Raw genomic sequence first — 19,079 nt, forward strand, 5'->3', positions numbered from 1 at the left:
TCTGTCGGCATCACCCCAAACAGGTGACAGCTACGCCATTACCCCGAATCCCTCTTCCCCTCCTTACTGTTGCTCATGGTTTTCCACTTCTCCAGTGACCGACAGGATGCGAGAGGTCCCCTCCCCTGCCAACCTGTCCACGTCTGGGGCTGAATTCAAGTACAGAGCTATTAATGGAAAACTGCCAGTGCAGTACAAATCTTCACAGCTGTATGGCCCCATAAAAACATAACCTGTTACAGCAAATTCTACCACAACACACAATGCTTGAGTTGTATCTATATATTCTAATGAAGTAAAAATGCAGGGCATACAATTCATTATTTTTTTATAATAATTTAAGAATACATAATAATGCCACAACCTATTTAAATAGAATAATTCAACACTTCAAGTAAATTTTCTAGCAATCAAACACAAAGTGGGAGTGACAAAAATGAAAATATTCCAGGTGATCACCTTCCTCTTGTAACATTCCAAAACCAAATATTCAAGTCAGCATTTGTTTGAATCTTTTCAGGAATGATCCATGACAGTCCTCTAGGTTATGCTAAGTCTCCTGTAAATACATGACAAAACAATCATTCAGTAATAAGGAATCCTTAAAACTGACATACAGTGTTCCAAAAATGAGCTGAAACATTTACATTAATCTCATTAATCATGTCACAAAGCCTTTTATTTCTCTACATAAAATTAGCCTGAAGTCATTTACCTGATCTACCTGAAGTCATGACAGGAGTTTCCATCATCATGGGAAAAAAAACAATTGAAAATCTTGGTCCTACTGAAATTGAGGTAAACCTCCCACCGACTTCAATGCCTAAACCAGAGTTTCATTTCAAGCCTTCAATTCCAGTCATGTGTATAAAAATAAATTCTTCTTAGAAACTTACAGACACAGATGTAGTGAGCATTGACTACCTTAATTTCATACATGTAACACATTTTGCTGGATGCTTTGAGGAATCAATCATAAATGAAAAAACAATCACACTGTTGAAATACTGTCAACTTAGCAAACAGAGGAAGAGTTTACAGGGGAATATTCCAGCTTTGAAAAGCATCCATGGGTGTGTCTGCCTACAATCTGTACTATGTGACTCCAGACGCCCAGTTTTAACATACTTATATTACATCAAACCACTGAGTGGATTTGTTGGTGGTTACATCTCATTACTTCTGATTTTCAACTACCTGCAGAGAGAGGTAAATACCTGACACCTTCCAAGGGAGCTTTTCTGTGTAAGCAATAGCTGCCCTGATTATCACTGGATGTCCTAGCCCAGGATGGAGGGAAGGGAGGGTCTGCCTTTGAAGTCACACATACAAGTGGTCCAGTGAAAAGTCTGGACGTCCCTTTTGAGAGTATGAGATGTGGAGCAGGTCCTTGTCTCTTCAGGTGTCGTTCCTGACATCCCACTGAGACTGGGATCTGGCCTGCTGGGTTAGCACACATCTCCTCTGACCTGCAAAGAGGAGGTAGCACAAAGCAGTCTGGATGAGGCAGGACTTTTTCCACAGGTGCACCTAGCAAGCAAAAGGTGTTGCTGCAATGGAGCGCAGATGTACTTTTATGAGGGGGAATGCCCCACTTGAGGAGTTGGCCTGTGAACAGACAGATACAGGTTGCAGTGCAGGCACATTTTGTCAGTCATGTCTGGTACTGTTTCTAGTCAACCAGCAGGAAAGGACGATTACAAAGAAAACTGAGGCTGGACTTAGCGTGTGACTCCAGCCCCTCACCAGTGGTCGGGGTGTAAGGAAGGTGAGGAGGATTTTGCACTGGCAGAAACTCCCAAAGGCAGATAATTCTTTGAACCTGAAGAACTTCAGGAACAGCCTTCGCTTTATTACCTGCTGAGATGCCCATGCAAGTGTGTCAGGAAAGGAGAGACTAACATGAGTGAAAAGAAATTTTTCTGTGCTGTAGTAACCACCTTTCAAAATAGGGAAAGTAAGGAAATTCTGTTCTGAGAACATTATCAAAGCACTTGCAAAGGTTATTAGGATGCTCTCAATGTTCTTCTCCTGACCTTCTAGTAGGGGGTGTGGCACAGCATCACTTTTCAACTGTAAACATCCCAGGTTTTTGATGGATTGGCTTGTGTAAAAGGGGATAGAATTTCACTGCCATTCACATTGCACTAGTAACCTCTCTCTTGATTCTTACGGCCCAAAATCAGCAATGCCAGCATATGGAAAACATACTTTAATGCTCTACTGTTACTTAGGTTCATCCTTCAGCATGGCTAAGGCACAATACTTGTAAATAGATAGGAATTCATTTCTTCTAAGCCATTCATCTCCATTTACTTGATGACTTGCCTCCTTGTTACTCAGTTTCCAAGTCCTCTGTTCCTGCTTGATCCGATTCTTCTAACCGGAAAGAGATGTGACGTGAAGGCTGTTCCTCAGGAACAGGTTGGTCAGTCTCTTCTTTCTCTGCAACAGGTTGGTCAGCAGTGCCTGTCTCACCCGCCACCTGGTGTGCTGCATCTGTTGGCCTGGACTCTTCAGCAGGTGCCTCTGTCTGATCAGACAGAGGTTTATGGGTAAAGGCATCTAAGCGTTTTTCAACCACTGTACGAATCAAGGCTGAAACAGAGAAAGCCACCATTAACAAACCTGGAGAAAAAAACATACTTTGAGATTATTTTATATATTACTGACCTATAACTTCTTAAACAGGGAAAAAAACCTGAAACAACACTAAAAATGAAAGAATACTTGAATGAGAAAAACCATCCCTGCTGCTGTAGCCTAGTTCCAGCCAAATGAGCAGTATACACTGAAAGCGGTGATATGAAAGCATTCCCCTGGATTGTTTTGTTAATTTGCTCACAGTTGTTCCTCACTTCTGGAGCAGGCCACCCCGCCAGGAGCGAGGACTAGCCAGGTTGCACACAGCGTGATGTTTTTGGCAGTGGGAAATAGTGAAACTATGGGAGTCATCAAAAGATATTCTCTTTCTGAAACACAGCTGTAAAGCACGTATTCTTTATTAACTTTGCTGCTTAGCCTTTGTAAATTTTTCTAAACATTATACCCCTTCCAATGGACACAACAAAAAAAAAAAAATCAACACTCACTTTGATATACATCATTTAAATATAAAAAATAGAGGCCAACAATGAAAGAAGAGAGGTTTAACACAGAAAATTGGACAATGCACAGGTACTAAAAAGAGCTTCATTGTAATTCATGGGTTGACTTTAGCAAGTAAAAGAAGGAATGGTAATCTTTGAGACAACAAACATAACTGCCCTACACTGAGGGTGCTTCCTTTGTAGTTCACAGCTCTTTTATTGGACAGTGACAAAATAAATCCTTTAAGTCGCATCTTCATTCAAATAGATTAAAAATGGATCCTTAAAGACTTTTCCTATGCTTCTGCATAAGGGGGGAAGAAGCCACGAACTATTTCAGCTGAGGCTGTGCCTGCCTCTATAAAACTTGGAGAATGCAATTTGCAGTTCCTTTTGCAGAGATGATGTTTACTCAACAGTGGGTGATTGGGTATAAGCCAGGAAATACAGAGGGTAAATAGCAAAACAGGGGCTGCTGATATTACTTATTGGCCTGCTACAGGTATTCTGTGTATCTTAGAACTGATGCAAGATCATGATACCTGGTTTAAAAATTAAACAGAAAGATTTAACAGGAATATGATAGATGTTCTCATCAATAGTGGATCCTGCAGCAACATTATCCTTGGCATGTTTATTCAGTAGTCACATACAATACTTCTTTCTTAAAAGAAGGGAAAATTCCCTCCTTCCTGAAGAGCTACATGAAGAAGTGATCCTTAAGTGTACATACCAGCACATATATCATAGGATAAAATACCTAACAGACCAGATGTAATTATCCAAATTATACCCTAACAAATAAAATTCAGGGTCCTCATTAAACTGAAAATAAACCCGAAGGAAACAAACACAATTGTAATTCAAACCCAAAATCACAGCAGGAGGAAAACTATAGGAATGAAGATGTAACGCAAGCGTAAAAAGTGGTTTCATCTAGGACCACCATGGTGGACACGCATTCATCATAATTTTGTGTTTCTACACAAGACAGAGTTTAGATTGTTCAGGTGTTTCAGCTGCAACCTCTGAAGACTGACTAAGAAAAGAACCTGAATACTTAGCTTGAACTAGCCCAAAAGACAACTGATATCTTAATCTGTTTTGAAAGCAAGGACACAATTATTGGTAAGGTAAACCCTTGTTTTGATGAAAAGTGTTGGTCGCCTGACTCCTCAGTCAACCATGGCCTACGATTATCCTTCTCTTCTCCTTTCATGTAGGATGAACATATCAATCCATAGCTCAGGGAGCTTACACAAATGAGCTAAGAGACTTTCGTGGTATACATATGGCTGTAGACAGGATGGGCTTTTCTATTCCCACTGGCACAATCAGGCACACCACAGAGAACAGCACAGCCATGGTGGCTGTGTAATACATGAAAAATAAAAGTTTTATAGCAGAGAAAAGAATTGGTGTTCTTTAACCATTCTGCTCCTGCCAAATGTATTGCATCTCCCAGCATCAACACATCTCAAACAGTATAAAGCCATCAGAGAGAGGGTGGTGCAGCATGGCTGACACTCCTATTATTTCAGCTGAGAATCAATTACCTAGATGTGTGCAGTACTTTTCCAACATCAAAAATGTTTTAATATAGTACACAAAAAGCCATGGGTACATGGGAGCATGGGAGTTCTTGCTAAAATGACACCTCCTACCTTAACCCACAGTGACCCTGTAAATCTGATATTTGATCTGATATTTGATCTGATTGGGAAAAAACAATCAAGAACATAAAGCAGCCCTGATTACATTCCAGGATTTGGTAACTTACAGTCAAGCATTGTCCTCCCCAGAACCTTCCTCTCTAGTGTTTCTTCCACTTCTGTCATCAGCCATGGAAGGAATTCTGTCTCAATATCTGTAAGAATTTAGCAGGAAGAAAGAAAGAAAAAATGTCTTTTTATTAAGGGTGAACGACAGGATCTTCGGGCTGTTTTTCATTTGCTACGGCCATTAAGGGATGAAAATCCTTGCCAAAAGACACTCGCTTTGCAAGAGCCAGATGAAATCTCTCAGGTGTTGTCGGGTTTCTTATCTCCTGCCTCTCTTACTGAGGTTCCTCATTGTTATGGACCCAGACCACAGTCCTCTCAACTGCAGTGATTTTCAAAGGGGTCTGGCACTCTTGAAGGGCTAGCACGGATGAGATGCACAGTAATGTTCTAGTGAGATGAAAATAACTATCCAGAACAAGTCAGGAGAATAACATTTCCTGCGTTGCTTTCCAAAGACATCTGGCTTCTGGTCTGCTGAAAGCATTTGTTCCCTCTGACTAAAGAGCTCTTGCCTACCCATGTATTTCTCAAATCATGCTTTTTATATGCCGTGGTCTCAAAGCCTGCCTGCCCTGTTTGCAAAACACTCAGTTTCTGCATTTGCCCCCATGACTCATTCAGGAATGCATGTAACCATTCCCAAGCTGTGATCTGTGCACCTGTGCGGAGCCTGGGGAAGTGCGGTGCAGCAAGGTAACCCATAAGAAACACCACTGATTCTAAAAGCTTGGAAGTCACCGATGTACAACTCCAAAATTATTTTCAGGACCTAATTCTAACTGACTAATTTCTCCCTTGCTCTGATAATCATTAAAAAAGATTCAGAACGACATACAGTTTTCTTTGCCTGTCCTCTCAAAATACATTTTCTTCAATTTGGATCTTTCTCTCTCTGCTCTACCAGTTCTAACCACCCATTTATTTCTCTCCAATTCAAAAGCAGCTCTTCTTATTGTCACACTGTCAGGTCTTGATTATTCTTGACTACTTGTACATATGACCAATAACGTTTGTGTTAAAAATATGAGTTTGGAAACTGTCTGTTCAGCCACAAATGTAAATGAATAAAGTCTTATGACATTATCCTAAATGATAGGACAATAAGCTATGTTTTATGGTTGTTTTGATCTTTATACTACTCAGTTCACATCATATTAAAAAAAAAAATAATTACAAACCTCTTTCTATAGGGTCATAAAAAAATCCACTCTCACGAAGATTGTTGAAGACTGAGGGAATGAGATCAGCCAAGTAACGCTGAGCGAATGCCTGAGCTGCGATTTTCTCTGTGGTCTCTTTCTGTTTCTGCAGCATTTGCATGTGCTGGAGTTTGCGACGTTCCTGTCAAGGCAATATTGCATGTAAAACTTTCAGGCCTTTAAGCTGTTGCTCCTTTGATCTAGACTTTGAAAAATGATCACAGTGTGAGAGTCATAAATAGCAAAGATAATCAAAAGTACAGATACTTAGAGTCTCTACCTGCTATTTGCATCTTCTTTCACAAAAACTACTCATATGAAGGAGTGCTTGAAAGCAAGCTTGTACTCAATCTGTGGAGTACTAAAATCCAGAAGGACTAGAGGGAAACATGTTCCTTTGGTACACCTTTTCTGATTTTAGCAAGTCTGTAAAATAAGGGCCTCACAGCTGGCAAAAGAAACCCTTGTCTGATACGTTAGTCTGTATTGATCTCATGACTCTCTGCTTTATTATTGCAGATCAAGCTGATCATTGGCCTTGGAATGAGATGAAGTTGGGTCAGGATTTCCCGAACTGCTCATCTTTCCAGTATTATATCCTATTTGATGTAAGAAAAGATTAAAACTCAAATTGGTCCAGGAAAACATTAAAAACCCCCCGATTATACAAGGCTGATGAATAGTGAGTAATAAAGATTTGCCTTTTCTGTTTATTCCCGCTTACTAGATAGTACTAATATAGCTTAATACTTGGAAATCTTGAGAGGTATGTATGCACATACAGTAGTGCATGCATTGGGTGTGAAAGACTAGGAGGTGTCTCTCCTACTTTCAAGCACTCTTGACTATTCATTTAGCAGTTATAATGAAAAAGCTTGAGTAACAGCTGCACCAGGGACAGATGAAAATGCTGTTGGGTTTGGCCTCTTGATCAGGTGTCCAAGTACACCAGGTCACTGGAACATGACTGCTCCAGATAAACACAACAGCGTGGTGCTGGTGCATGAGAACAAGTGGCAGAGAGCAGCTTGTCCGGGTTTTGACTGGAATAAAGTTAATTTTCTTCCTAGTAGCTGGTACAGTGCTGTGGTTTTTATTTTGGATGAGAATAATGTTGATAACGCACTGATGTTTTAGTTATTGCTAAGCAATGTTTATACTAAGTCAAGGACTTTTCAGCTTCTCCTACTGCCCTGCCAGCAGAGGCTGGGAGTGCACAAGAAGCTGGGAGGGGACACAGCAAGGAGAACTGACCCAAACAAGCCAAAAGGGTATTCCATACCATAGAACATCATGCCCAGTATATAAACTGGGGGGAGTTGGCCAGGGGACACCATGGCTTGGGGATTGGCTGGGCATCAGTCAGTGGGTGGTGAGCAATTGTATTGTGCATCACTCATTTTGTGTATTCTATTATTATTATTGTTTTCCCTTCCTTTTCTGTCCTATTAAACTGTCTTTATCTCAACCCATAAGTTTTAGGGTTTTTTTCCCCGATTCCCTCCCCCATCCCACCATGGGGGGGGGGGGGGGGGGAGAGTGAGCAACAGCTGTGTGTTGTTTTATTGCTGGCTGGGGTTAAATCACTACACAGCTGTATGGCACCAAAACGCTTTGAAGAATATCAAACTTGACAGTACCATTTTGGGCACATCCAGCTTATTTCACAGCATGTCCTTCAGTACTAGAAATGGTTTTCTCTCTTCTGACGAGCGTTCAGACAGGCCTGTTTTGCTCTTAGGAAGTCCTACCTTCTCCTCTCTGTATCGCCTGTCCTGCTCTTCCAGGCGCTGTACTTCAGCAAGCTCTGCGTTACGCAGCTCTGCATAGGCACGCTGATGTGCCCACAGCTGGGCCAGCTCTTCTTCCTCCATGACTTCCAGCAAAGCTTGCTCAACCGTTTTCCCAATCAACACTTCCAGGATCGGCTTGACTTCAACGTCAAAGTCAAACAACTGAGGATGGGAGTCAGGGAAACAGAGATAAATGTCCCATGATCACTGTCACTCTTAACACCTTGGCAAGGAGAAGCGGAGACTGAACAAAGCCCTTGTGCTGAAGGCAGGGCTGAGAAGTGCGGGGGGAGCAGCGTCAGCTAAGGCAGAAGCATGAATGCAGCTGGGGGCTAAGTGATGAATGGGCTGGAGTGAGACACCACACACCCTACCACAGGCACTGTGGGGGCTGCCAGGGAGAACCAGAGCACTCACCTGGATCCTGTCTCTGCTCATCTCTGTGTTCCCAACCCTTTTTCAGGCTGGACACTATTGCTACAGGGGAAAGTGTTTCTCAACATTGTAGTTCTTAGCTGAAAGCAGCAGAACCAGTGCACATGGAGAAGCACCTTCCTTAATTTTACAGAATCATAAATGTGCTTTGTATGGAAGACATGTTTTGACAGCACTTGTGGACCTGACCACTTCATACCTCTCCTTCTTCTATTTGTGTGGCCACATCTTTTCCCGTTTTGGCTGGTATGAAGAATGGAGTGGGCGGTCTGTCCAAAAATGCATCTGTTTGACACTCTGTATCAACCTCTATTATCCGGTCACTAATCTCTTCCAGATACAGTTCTAGAAACAAAAGCACAATGAATGCTGAAAGTTGGATTCTTTTTATTTTAACTCTCAACTATTTTTGATGACTCTACAGTGTGAATTATATCCAAAGAGTGCAATAAAATGTCTTCTATAAAGTTTTAAAAAAAAAAGACACCTCAACTTAAAACATAGCTCAGTTTGCTGCATAGGCTATCTGATGCCACGTTCTCTGTAATGTCAGGTACGCTTCTTGGAAGCAATTCCTAAAAGGGCATTTCACTCAGTAGGTTTCAAAAGTCAGAGTCTAGACTATTTCAGCCCACCTTGAAGAATAAACAATTCTTGGTAGAGTCAATGGGATAGGACAGTTTCAAAAAGGGGTAATGATTGCCTATCTACTAATAAGTAATATAGAAAACATACATTTTTCTCCACTGTGTGCAGCAAAACAGAACACTGGATCTGTTGGATTTAAAGAACTATATTCTACTTCTGGCCCACCAGAAGTGGCCTTGAGGTAACCACACATCTATAACAGCATGTGCTCAATTTGAATTATAACTGCCTGTCTCCTACTGCAGAGATAAATAGCCTGGCTCAGAAAATAAGGTCTGTGGAGTACTTAAAATTATCTGCAGTAGTCAGTGGGAAGGATACAAGACCAAGACTTCCACCCTAGGTAGCCTCTTTCTGCATCCAACAGTATTTGTATGGTGAAAAGCTGCTGTGTGCATTGGAGGTGGTGTAGGAGGTTCAGCGGGATTGGGGCAGAGCGAACATTCAGAAACCAAAGACCACATCTGATTAGCATGTAACACAGCTGTTTTCCCAGTTTGTAAGTCAGTCCAATATGAAATGACTTTCAGAGTGCACAGCAATACATTACACTCACCTCAGGACTACTCCACTGCCAAATTTTGGGTTTCCTATAAATAAAACTGTTTTCCCACAAATAGGGCAGTTTCCTATTCTAAATTAGCATGTGTTCCCCAGTTTTTAAGAGTAGTCTTATTCTTACATGTGACTGCACTCTTAAGCAAAATTTTTAAAACCCCTCAATTTTAAGCATATACCGAACTTCTCTGATGATGCTGGAAAAGGAAAGAATAAATGAAGAAGTCTTGACTAGTGTTCAAGAATGTACACTGAAAACTGAAAAACAGAGCGTCTGGGAAAATGTCACTAATTAGCCAAGTTTGTTAAATACAATGAAAAATAGGGGGTTATAATGGAAAGGATTAGAGAACTTCTGATTCTAGAATTCTATGATTCTAACCTTAACACTATGTGATTCTACCAACTACATCATCAATTTAGTAAATGAATATAGATCAGCAAGTTTTTGTTTTCAGATGAATTAAAAAAAAAATTCAGCCTTTTACCTGTCTGCACATGAACATGCTCTCTGCCTTCCACAGGCTCAGGTGTTCTTGGTTGCATTTGTTCTTTTGCACGCTTTCTAGCCAGTGCTCTTTTCCGTGCTTCCCTCTGCCTTTGAATCTCAAGGGGACTGGGCTGGGTACTCTGAGCAGGGGTGAAGAAGAAAAAAAACCACAAAACAGAATACACTTTGTACTTGAAAATTATACTGATTTCTCTCTACAGGAAAATGAAGGTTGTTATTTGATTTTAATGCTACAAATGTAGCATTTTGGATTTACTTTTCTGGGTCCTAACCCTAAATTTTCAGTTACCTTAAAGACTGTAGGGCATGAAACTAATAAGCTACGCTAGCTGCCTACAGGCACATACTAATAGCATCTCACATTAAGAGCAATTAGCTGTTATTTGGAAGTGGATATTGCATACAGAACTTTGCTTTGTGAGATAAAGTATATTAAAATGGCATGTTCTTGCTGACATGTGAGAGTTTCTAGGTAAAGCTTTAAGAACGTCAAATGGACTTAAGTCCAGTTATCATGGACTAGCAACAGAATTGTTTGCTAGATAAAAATTATAGGTTCTTTATTGCTGATGAAGCAAAAGAATCCCATACTAACTTTTAAATTCAATACTCTGTTTATGGATTGAAATGAACATCAGTTGCAAACTTCTTAAACAGAACATATGTGAAATTCACTCTAAGAAACAGCTACTGAACACCACAAAGTTATTTCTACAAAGTAGCTTTTAAAAATACAGACTGCTTTAAATTCTTATAGCATCAAATTATCTATGTAGAAATACTCTCTGAAAATAAAGTATCACTAAAACATTTACTACTGTATCAGGATTAATAAAATACTTTTGCCTCCACACAAGCAGCTTTTGTGTACAGCTGGACTATTTAGCCCTGCTTCTATAGTAGGATAAGCCAAAGTCTACCCCAAGACTTAATTTCCCAAGAGCTGCTATTCTCACTGATGACACCTTGCATATGATTAACAGATTATGCAGTGATGACTTGTGCTCAGGATCATTACGCTAAAGAAATGGGGGGAAAAAAATAATCAAGTACTTAATGGGGGAAAAAATCGGAACTACAGAAGTTCATGTGAAACTAAGTGCTTTAGAGAAAAGCTAAAAAGAGTCACGTGCTAGTTTAACTGGAGAGCCTGTGACTGTGTGAAATATTTTAAAATTACAACTTCAGCAGTTTATTAATAGGGAGCAGCTTTCCTGCCCCACCTATTACTTTTCAACAAAGTTGTAGCATGATCCACATAAAAACATACCACAGGTATGACTTGAAGGGCGTAAGTGTTGCCGCGCACCACTCTCCTGTCATACATGAGGTTGGCGTAACGAACGGGCTCCTTTTCTCTGCAACATCAAGCACAGATAGTTGCGGTTACAGAGCTGCAACCTGTACGCCAACATCCCAAACAAACCAGAACAACTTCGAAAGGCCAGAACGTGCAAGTTCCCCCCAAGCTACGGGAAGAAGGACCTGCCGGCAGGGCGGCGGGGACCCCCCTCCCCCGGGAAGGGCGGCGAGGGAGCTGAGGTGAGGGGGAAGGCGCTGAGGGCAGGAGGGGGCAGCGGAGCCCGTTCGGGACGCGCAGGCCTGGCTGGCGCGGCCCGCCGGACACCGGCACTCACAGCTCGGCGGCGTCCGGCGCCGCTCGGTACTTCGGGCGAGCGGGCAGGGCGCGGGGCCGGCTGCAGTAGGTGTAGGGGACGGCGGGGGCCGCCGCCACCTCCTCCTCCTCCGGCTGGCGGGCGGGCAGCATGGTGGAGTCCGGCCGGGGTGCGGCGGGCCTGTCCCACAGCGAGCGGGCGGCTCGGTGAGGGAGCTGTAACGGCCGCCCGCACCGCCGCAACCGTCTCCAGGGCAACGCGCGGGCGGGACGGGGCGAGCGCGCCGCGCATGCGCGGGGCAGGAGGGCGGCGGGCGCCGTGGGAGAGTTGTGGCGGTGTTGGGGCCGTCAGTGCAGCTCCCTCTCACGCAGGTGTTCCTGCCAGGAAAGAGCTAAAGCCTGAGGGAGATTTGAGGACGTGCCTGCTCTCCAGGCACTGGGGTGCTTAGCGGAAAACAATCGCTTTAACTGCTAAGCGGTTTGCGCTTGGTAGTGCTGCGGGGCCCCTCCCGGGCCGAGGTAATGAGGGGGCTTAACCACGAGGTGTCACCGTCCTTCTTCCGCCTCTGTACGAGCTGCTCAGGGACGGGAAGGTTTCCAGTGAGACTGACAGGGACTTAACCCGATCTGCAGTGCCATTGGGGATGCAAAAATGGGCTGGGGGATGGCGAAAACCTGTTGGATGGCGTGCTGGTGGCTTAAGTACCGGTGGCCTGAAAGGCAGCCCAAAAAGCGGCACTCCTAATTTTGTTTTTTCCACACAAGTAGCGGATTTGGATACCGTAAAGGCATCGTATGATGGGAGATAGGAGAGCGAGGTGGGCCCTCAGTATGCCACCCCATCCATACTGAGCTGCACTCGCTGTCATGACAAATCATGAGGACGTGTTTTCAGATTCTGTGAAAAATTTCCATTAAGAGAAACATAAAAGAAACTAAGGGTTACTGATACAGTGATAGCTCTTTTTTTAACCTATGTGGGTAGAATCATAGAATCATTTAGGTTGGAAAAGACTTTTTAGATCATCGAGTCCAACCGTCAACCATGCCCACTAAACCATGTCCTGAAGTGCCTTGTCTACATGTTTTTGGAACACCTCCAGGGATGGTGACACCACCACTTCCCTGGGCAGCCTGCTCCAATGCCTGACAACCCTCTCAGTAAAGAATTTTTTCCTAATACCCAATCTAAACCTCCCCTGGCGTAGCTTGAGGCCATTTCCTCTTGTCCTAGTGATATGCCTTGATTACTTTGGCAAGACTGAATGTATAAAATAATCCATGCCCTTTGTTTCTGAAATCTTTGGTTAAAATGTAATTCACAGGTGAAATGCTATTTATTTCAGCTCAGTTATGTTACTATGGCAGGTGTCTGTGCTCCACGACAGCCCTGTGTAGACAGTCACAGACAAGAGAATGGCGAGTAGCAGAGAGCACTTCATAGGAGGCCTGCAAGGCACGTGAGAAACTGTATAGCAAGAGAAACTTTTAGAAAAAGAAGGAAAAAAACCCCACCCCAAACCAAAAAAAACCCTACCAAAAAGCAAGGCCAAGCGTGGGAGGCAAGATAAAAGAGGAAGGAATGGTTTTGTAAATAATGGATAGCTTATAGGAATGGGAGTTGTGTTGACTGCACAGTTGCCAGCTGGGTGATGTGACAAGAGGATGTAGGACTGCAGGAGCACAGTGCAAGTGTCATTGGGGTGAAAGGGGAGAGCAGTCCTTCAATATTTGCTTGTGTCTGGGCAAGCAAAGTTAATGAATGAGCAGCTCAGTCCAGCCAAGCCAGAGCACTATGGCCCTTAAATTTGACCAGAACGGATACAACCCTTTGATTTTGGGGACCTGACTTGTATTTTCTGAAAATTTGAGTTTGGCTATACAGCTATTTCTGCTTTTGGACTGGGGACTTGAAATCTGGGTAGACATTTCCAGGCTGTTAGGGACATGGTGTTTTCTGTTCACATGAAGAATAGCCGCAGCATAGCCTTCAAATACATCAGTCTATACATGCCCAGTAAGGAATTGAGTGTGCTTGCTGAACAACCCTAGAAATCTGGCTGGAGTGAACTGGGTAGGGAGATGATGAAAAGAGGGCCTGTAACCACCGGAGCAAGGATTCCTGAGGAGCTGCCTGTTACACACCCGTTGCCCACAAATCTTGTGAAGATGAAGGTGTTGCATCACAGGTTAATTCTGTTAAGCTGGCCCCAGCCTGGTGTCTCACCTGTTGGGTGAATTTCTCATTCACCTAATATATGCACTGACTGAATGGCAGTGACTCTCCTACTTGCCTCTGTGAAACACTGCTAACTCCTAAGTTACCAGTTTAGTGCAAAAGCATTGCAAGTACTGTGTGGGAGAGGCAAAGGTCTCTGACTTTGCGGGTTAGCAGAGCTTTGTAAGTGACAATGCCATGCCCAGGAAAAAACTCAGCTCTTCTCCCTTGCCCCCTTTTATGTTATTTTTGCTAAAAATACCCCTGAGTTCTGGAACAGTTCATGTCATCACGAGACCAACTGCAGCAGCAGCCAAAACCACATTGATTGTAATCAGATGGCTAGGCTGCTGTTAGTATCCATAGCTGCACTCCAGCTCTTACAGTCACAGTGGCTGTTTCACATATTCTTTGGAGTATTGTCTGGGACCTGCACAGATGTCAGCACAGGAGGTACTGCCTGGGAAGTGGGCCTGCCTAGCAAGGAATCAATCAGCCCATTTCCCATATGGCAGCTAAGAAACGTCTTTTGAAGCGCCTTCAGCTGACTTGAGAGCTGCAGAGCACGGGCTTTGTCTCCTTCCAGGTTTGCTGTGGGTCTGTTAAAATGCCTTGGAGCCACAAACAGACTATTTTTTTTTTGTTTTCATGAGAATTTCCTGGCATTGTACCATGCCTTATGGCATGCCCCTTGGCTTTCTAGGTGTGAAATGAGTTTATTCACAGCAAAGCAGGTGTGAAGGTGTCAGCATCTAGTAAGAAAAGATGTGCATCCACTATTTCCCCCAGCACCTGGAATGCATTCTGTAACTACTGAATGACATCTTGAAATACAATATAAGGGGTCTACAGTCCTGAGACTGGGTCTTCCTGGGGCCCTAGCTTGGATGTTGCTAGCTTGGGAGACCTTGTGCCATGGTGCATTGCATAATATGATGCTGAGCAGACTAGCTGTGTCCAGCTTCCACTATCTTAACTTTCTGCAGCATTGCATAATTAAGAAAGGAAGGAGGTTTACAGAGCCATTTTGGATATAGATAATGCTTAATTATCAAGGAAGGACATGGAGGGGCATATTGCCTTCCCTGAGCATTGCCTTCTGTCTGCTTTTAAAATTACAGGAATGCTTCCCTGATGTAATACTGTGTAATTACCTGAAATTGGGGTTAGATTTGGTTCTCCATGGTCCTGAGATGATAGAATTTTAAGCTGCAGTTCTTACCCCTCTGGGTCTGCAGATAAAGGGATGGAGCTCCCAGTCTTGGGAGTAACTCTACTTGAGGCCAAAATACCATTGCCTTCAAGCAGACATCGCGAAATCACAGAGCAGTCTAGGTTGAAAGGGACTGTGGAGGTCTCTAGTGTAACCCCCTTGCCAAGCAGGGACAAATTCAAAGATAGATCAGATTGGTCAGGGCCTTCTCCTTCTTCAGGGATGGCGATGCTTGGGGTAGCCTTGAAAATCCCAGAAAGCATCATGCTGCTGCTAATCAATGCCCTGAGATGTTTGACAGAAATACAAAAAACAGTACTAACATGGAGAGCCATCAGTGTGACTGCAAAGGTGAAAGAATCGCAGAGCCCAGATGAGGTGTATATGTACTATTTGCCCCAATGCTTTTGGAGAACAATTAATAGAAGTGCACCAAAACCTGCTTTTAACTTACTGCAGTGATGTGATCAAAGAGAATCAGCAATACTGCACCAGTATTGTATCACTGAGGTCTGCCAGCCCACAGATGGTGTCTTTGCTGCTGTTCGTAGGCACTAGGTTCAATGCATCTGTGATATACAGACATTGCTTACATATAGGCCTGGTCCTAATAGTGAGGTACTTAGTTTTAAAAAATATGTGCCAGCCTGAGAGTTTTGACAGATGAGACATAGGAAAATTAAATAAATACCTGAGTTAAACTTGAGTCCCTATAGTGACATCATTTTTTTTTTAAGTAGGGTTGTTAATCTTGATATGTAATTGTGAATAGAAAAAAATCCAGATCCTATCACTCATGTCTTCAAACCAAATTTATTAAACTTCCTTTTCTCTGTAGCAGCACAGCTTCCTCTTGACCCCAGTCCTGAGCTCGTGGGGTTGGGCAGGACTGGGAAATTCCAGTTCTGAAGGCCTTCATTTCTCCAGCACTAGTCAAAAACCAGATTTTATTATTCATCATTTCCAGCCAAAATTAATAATCCTGCTTCCCCCTACCACTTCACCTCTGACTCTCAGCACCATTTTCCCTAGGTTCCCTTCCTTCCATGTCCCCCACAAGCTTTGTTTTTCAGTGTGACAAGCCTGCTCTCAGGGCTTGCATTCTTGCCCTACACCACTGTGGGACTTCAGGGCCAGTGACTGGAAAGAATTATGGAGGGGTGAGAAAGCACCTTAGAGGGTGGAGCAGTGCACACTTAATTTTAAACTATTGTTCATTAAACTGCTAATTGGAAAATCAATTGTTGGTGACCTTCCTATTCAAGCTCAAATAGACTGTGTGGTACTAATCCCTCTCCAGCCCCTTCTTACCTCTTCTTTCTTTGAAAAGGGTTCTCCCAGTGTCTTCCTTTTGCCCCAGGAAGCTCTGCCTTACTTTCCATCTCCCGGTATTGAGGGCAGTCGTTCAACTGCACTAAACTTGCAGAGTAAGAAACAAGACTGATCTGCTTCTATTGCCCCTTCACTGTGGGCTGGGTGTTTGTCCATCTTGAAATAAATTGCCCTTTATCACATCTCTGGGAGGTAGAGCAGTGTCATCTGTGCTTTACTGGAGTTAAATGGCACAGTCCAAGAACTGCACTGGGCAGGAGGCATGGGGAAAAAGCAGACCCTGATGTTAAATAACTTAACTAAAAGTCTCCAGTCTTTATCTCAAGGCCATCCTCCCTGATCACCTATGGAGAACTAGTGACTGCTCTGCTCTTTCACACACTCAGAGACTTCTCAAATGCCATGTCTTCTGGTGTCTGTAGCACATAAGATGGGTGTACATCTGTATATCATGTAACGTTGTGTACTCCTTGGACTACAGTACTTTGCAAAGTTCTTGAATGATACTGTGGTTACTTTCTTACCTCGTGACCAGTTGTGCTAAAGAAACCTTGTTGGTGAATCACAGGCAAAGCTGTGCAGCTGCACTTGCTGTGTGAAGTCACAGCTTTATGATGGGGAGACAGAATTCACACCTGGAGGAGTGGGGGGGAAGGTGAGTGCAAAAACCTTTTCTTCAGTGCTTGGAGGAAGCAGACAGGGCTATGTCCTATATATGATGAGGTTGAATTGCATGGCCCAAGACTGCAGCAAGCATGTGGAAAAGCAGACAAATCTCTAATCTTTATCATAAGAGCATCTTCTCTGATTATCTGTCTTGGCATCCACTTGGGTTTGGCCTTAACTTTTATAAAAAATACAGTTTTATAATTTTCAGCTTGGCCTGTGTGATACTGAAGGTGCAGGGTTTGAATTTGGACTGTACATCTGTCAAGGAAGTTGGTGGGAGGTTTGTGGGTTGTAGGAAGGAAGAGTTTCAACCAGCCGTTGGATCAGTTCTGTAAATAGCTGGTTGGCTAAAGAGCATGTTTTGTTTAGAAAGTGTGGAACCCTTCATAGAAACCTTTTCATATTATTACCCAGCAGAGGAAGCAGAGCTCAACGGAGTCAACCCTGTTTGGGATTTGTGAACCATTTGGTCAGACTTACATGCTGGCACCTCAGGTTAGAAACAGAAAATAATCTGTGGTTTCCGCTTCCCTTCTAGAAGAACATGAAGAATTTGGAATGGGCTTTGCTCAGAAGTGAGATTTAAATTGGTATATTTATCACAGCAAATGGAAAAGACTGATTTAAAACAATAAAAGTGATGCATTCTATAGAAAAAAAAGGATTAGATAATTCACATTTCTGAGTAACAGAGAGGCAGAAAAAGCAGTTGTTCACCCAACATCCATGGAGACTTGCAGTTGGCTATGTATATGAGTGTCAGCTGTCCATATGAGGATTATATCACTTCTCCAACAGTAGCTGCCCTTTCCCCATGGATTTTTCTCTCTATTATTGTCAGACTTTTTATTTTAAAAGTTTCTTCCTCTTCTGAGTTTTTAGCCTTCAGAAGTTCCTCTGAAGTTTTCACTCTGTTCTGATGACACATGCGATAAGGACTGACTGCTAACAAAATTCAGAGAAAAATGTAACCAGAGCGCCTAACCAAGGTGGGTTTCCTTTTCCTGTAGTGAGAAATTGTCCTCGTGGAGACACACGGTAGCCACAGTAACTGGTGTCTGGCTAATGCTAGCAGAGTAGCAGCATGTTTTAATCACCTGAATGTTGCAGCTAGACGTGATCAGTTACGGACATGAAATGCTTACTGGGTTGGACAGCCAGCGAAGCCAACTTGAAAGTGAAATGGGTTATCTTCATGGCTGAGTTTCCAAGTTAACTTGGTGAATGAGTTTCTATGCTGCTTTCCATCTGAGACAGGCATATTTGCCATGCAGAGGAAATGTGTACCAAGAAAACAGCATTTCGTGCCTGCTCCACACAGCTGTCAGTGGCCCCTGAGTCTGCAGAGCAGTTGAGAAACAAGTCTGCTGCCTTGAACATGTCTTAGTAGGCAGGTGAAATGGCTTGTGCACCTGTTATTGCAGGCATGATTTACATTGAACAGAAATGTAGGATTGCATGAATGATACTTGAAAGCATCCTCTTTTCCTGAGGAAGGGAATAAATTAATGGATTTAAGGCAAGAAGGATAATGCTATTGTCATGGAGTTTTTGGCAGTGAGCCACTGGGGGTTTTTCTTGACCTTTTTTATGAAGGGGTTCCCTTTGTAGGAATCCTGTGGGAAGAAGTGTCTCTGGACACATTCAGGTGGCAGAAGGATAAAATTCCTGACAACCATAATCCCATCTTCCTCTAGGGAACCCTTGAGCTTGGAGGTCCTGGAAAAGAGGCACTGGCAATCAGTGGCTCCTTAACTTGAGAACTCTTTTTATCTGCTGTAGCCTATCATTCAGGATGCTGGGCTGCCTACCTATATTTGTTCAGAGCTCACCCCTGTGATAGCCAAGTGCTGTAAACTCTTGGCCTCACTATGGCAAAAATTTTGTTCTCTGGGTCAAGAGACCTGCCTGGGTGTGATGGGAAGCTGAAATTGTCACTTACAGTGTATGGGTGAGGAATGAGTCAGCCCGGGAATAAGCAGTGCTGGTGTGGTGCTGCAGCAAACCACCTAGTC

At 43.2% G+C, this 19,079-nt stretch overlaps 1 protein-coding gene across 1 annotated transcript; it reads right to left on the reverse strand.

Annotated features, from left to right (window-relative positions):
- Positions 1-267: 267 nt before the first annotated feature.
- Positions 268-11,877, reverse strand: RSPH3 (radial spoke head 3). Its single transcript, XM_052784585.1, has 8 exons — positions 11,655-11,877; positions 11,288-11,375; positions 9,995-10,136; positions 8,500-8,645; positions 7,824-8,027; positions 6,052-6,214; positions 4,870-4,956; positions 268-2,598 (listed from the first exon to the last, which is right to left on the reverse strand). Exons 1-8 carry the CDS (start codon positions 11,783-11,785, stop codon positions 2,336-2,338), a joined length of 1,224 nt encoding a protein of 407 aa, XP_052640545.1. The 5' UTR covers positions 11,786-11,877; the 3' UTR covers positions 268-2,335.
- Between the last annotated feature and the right edge of the window lie 7,202 nt (positions 11,878-19,079).

The sequence above is a fragment of the Harpia harpyja genome, chromosome 4 (assembly GCF_026419915.1).
Source record: "Harpia harpyja isolate bHarHar1 chromosome 4, bHarHar1 primary haplotype, whole genome shotgun sequence".
Classification (NCBI taxonomy): Eukaryota; Metazoa; Chordata; class Aves; order Accipitriformes; family Accipitridae; genus Harpia; species Harpia harpyja.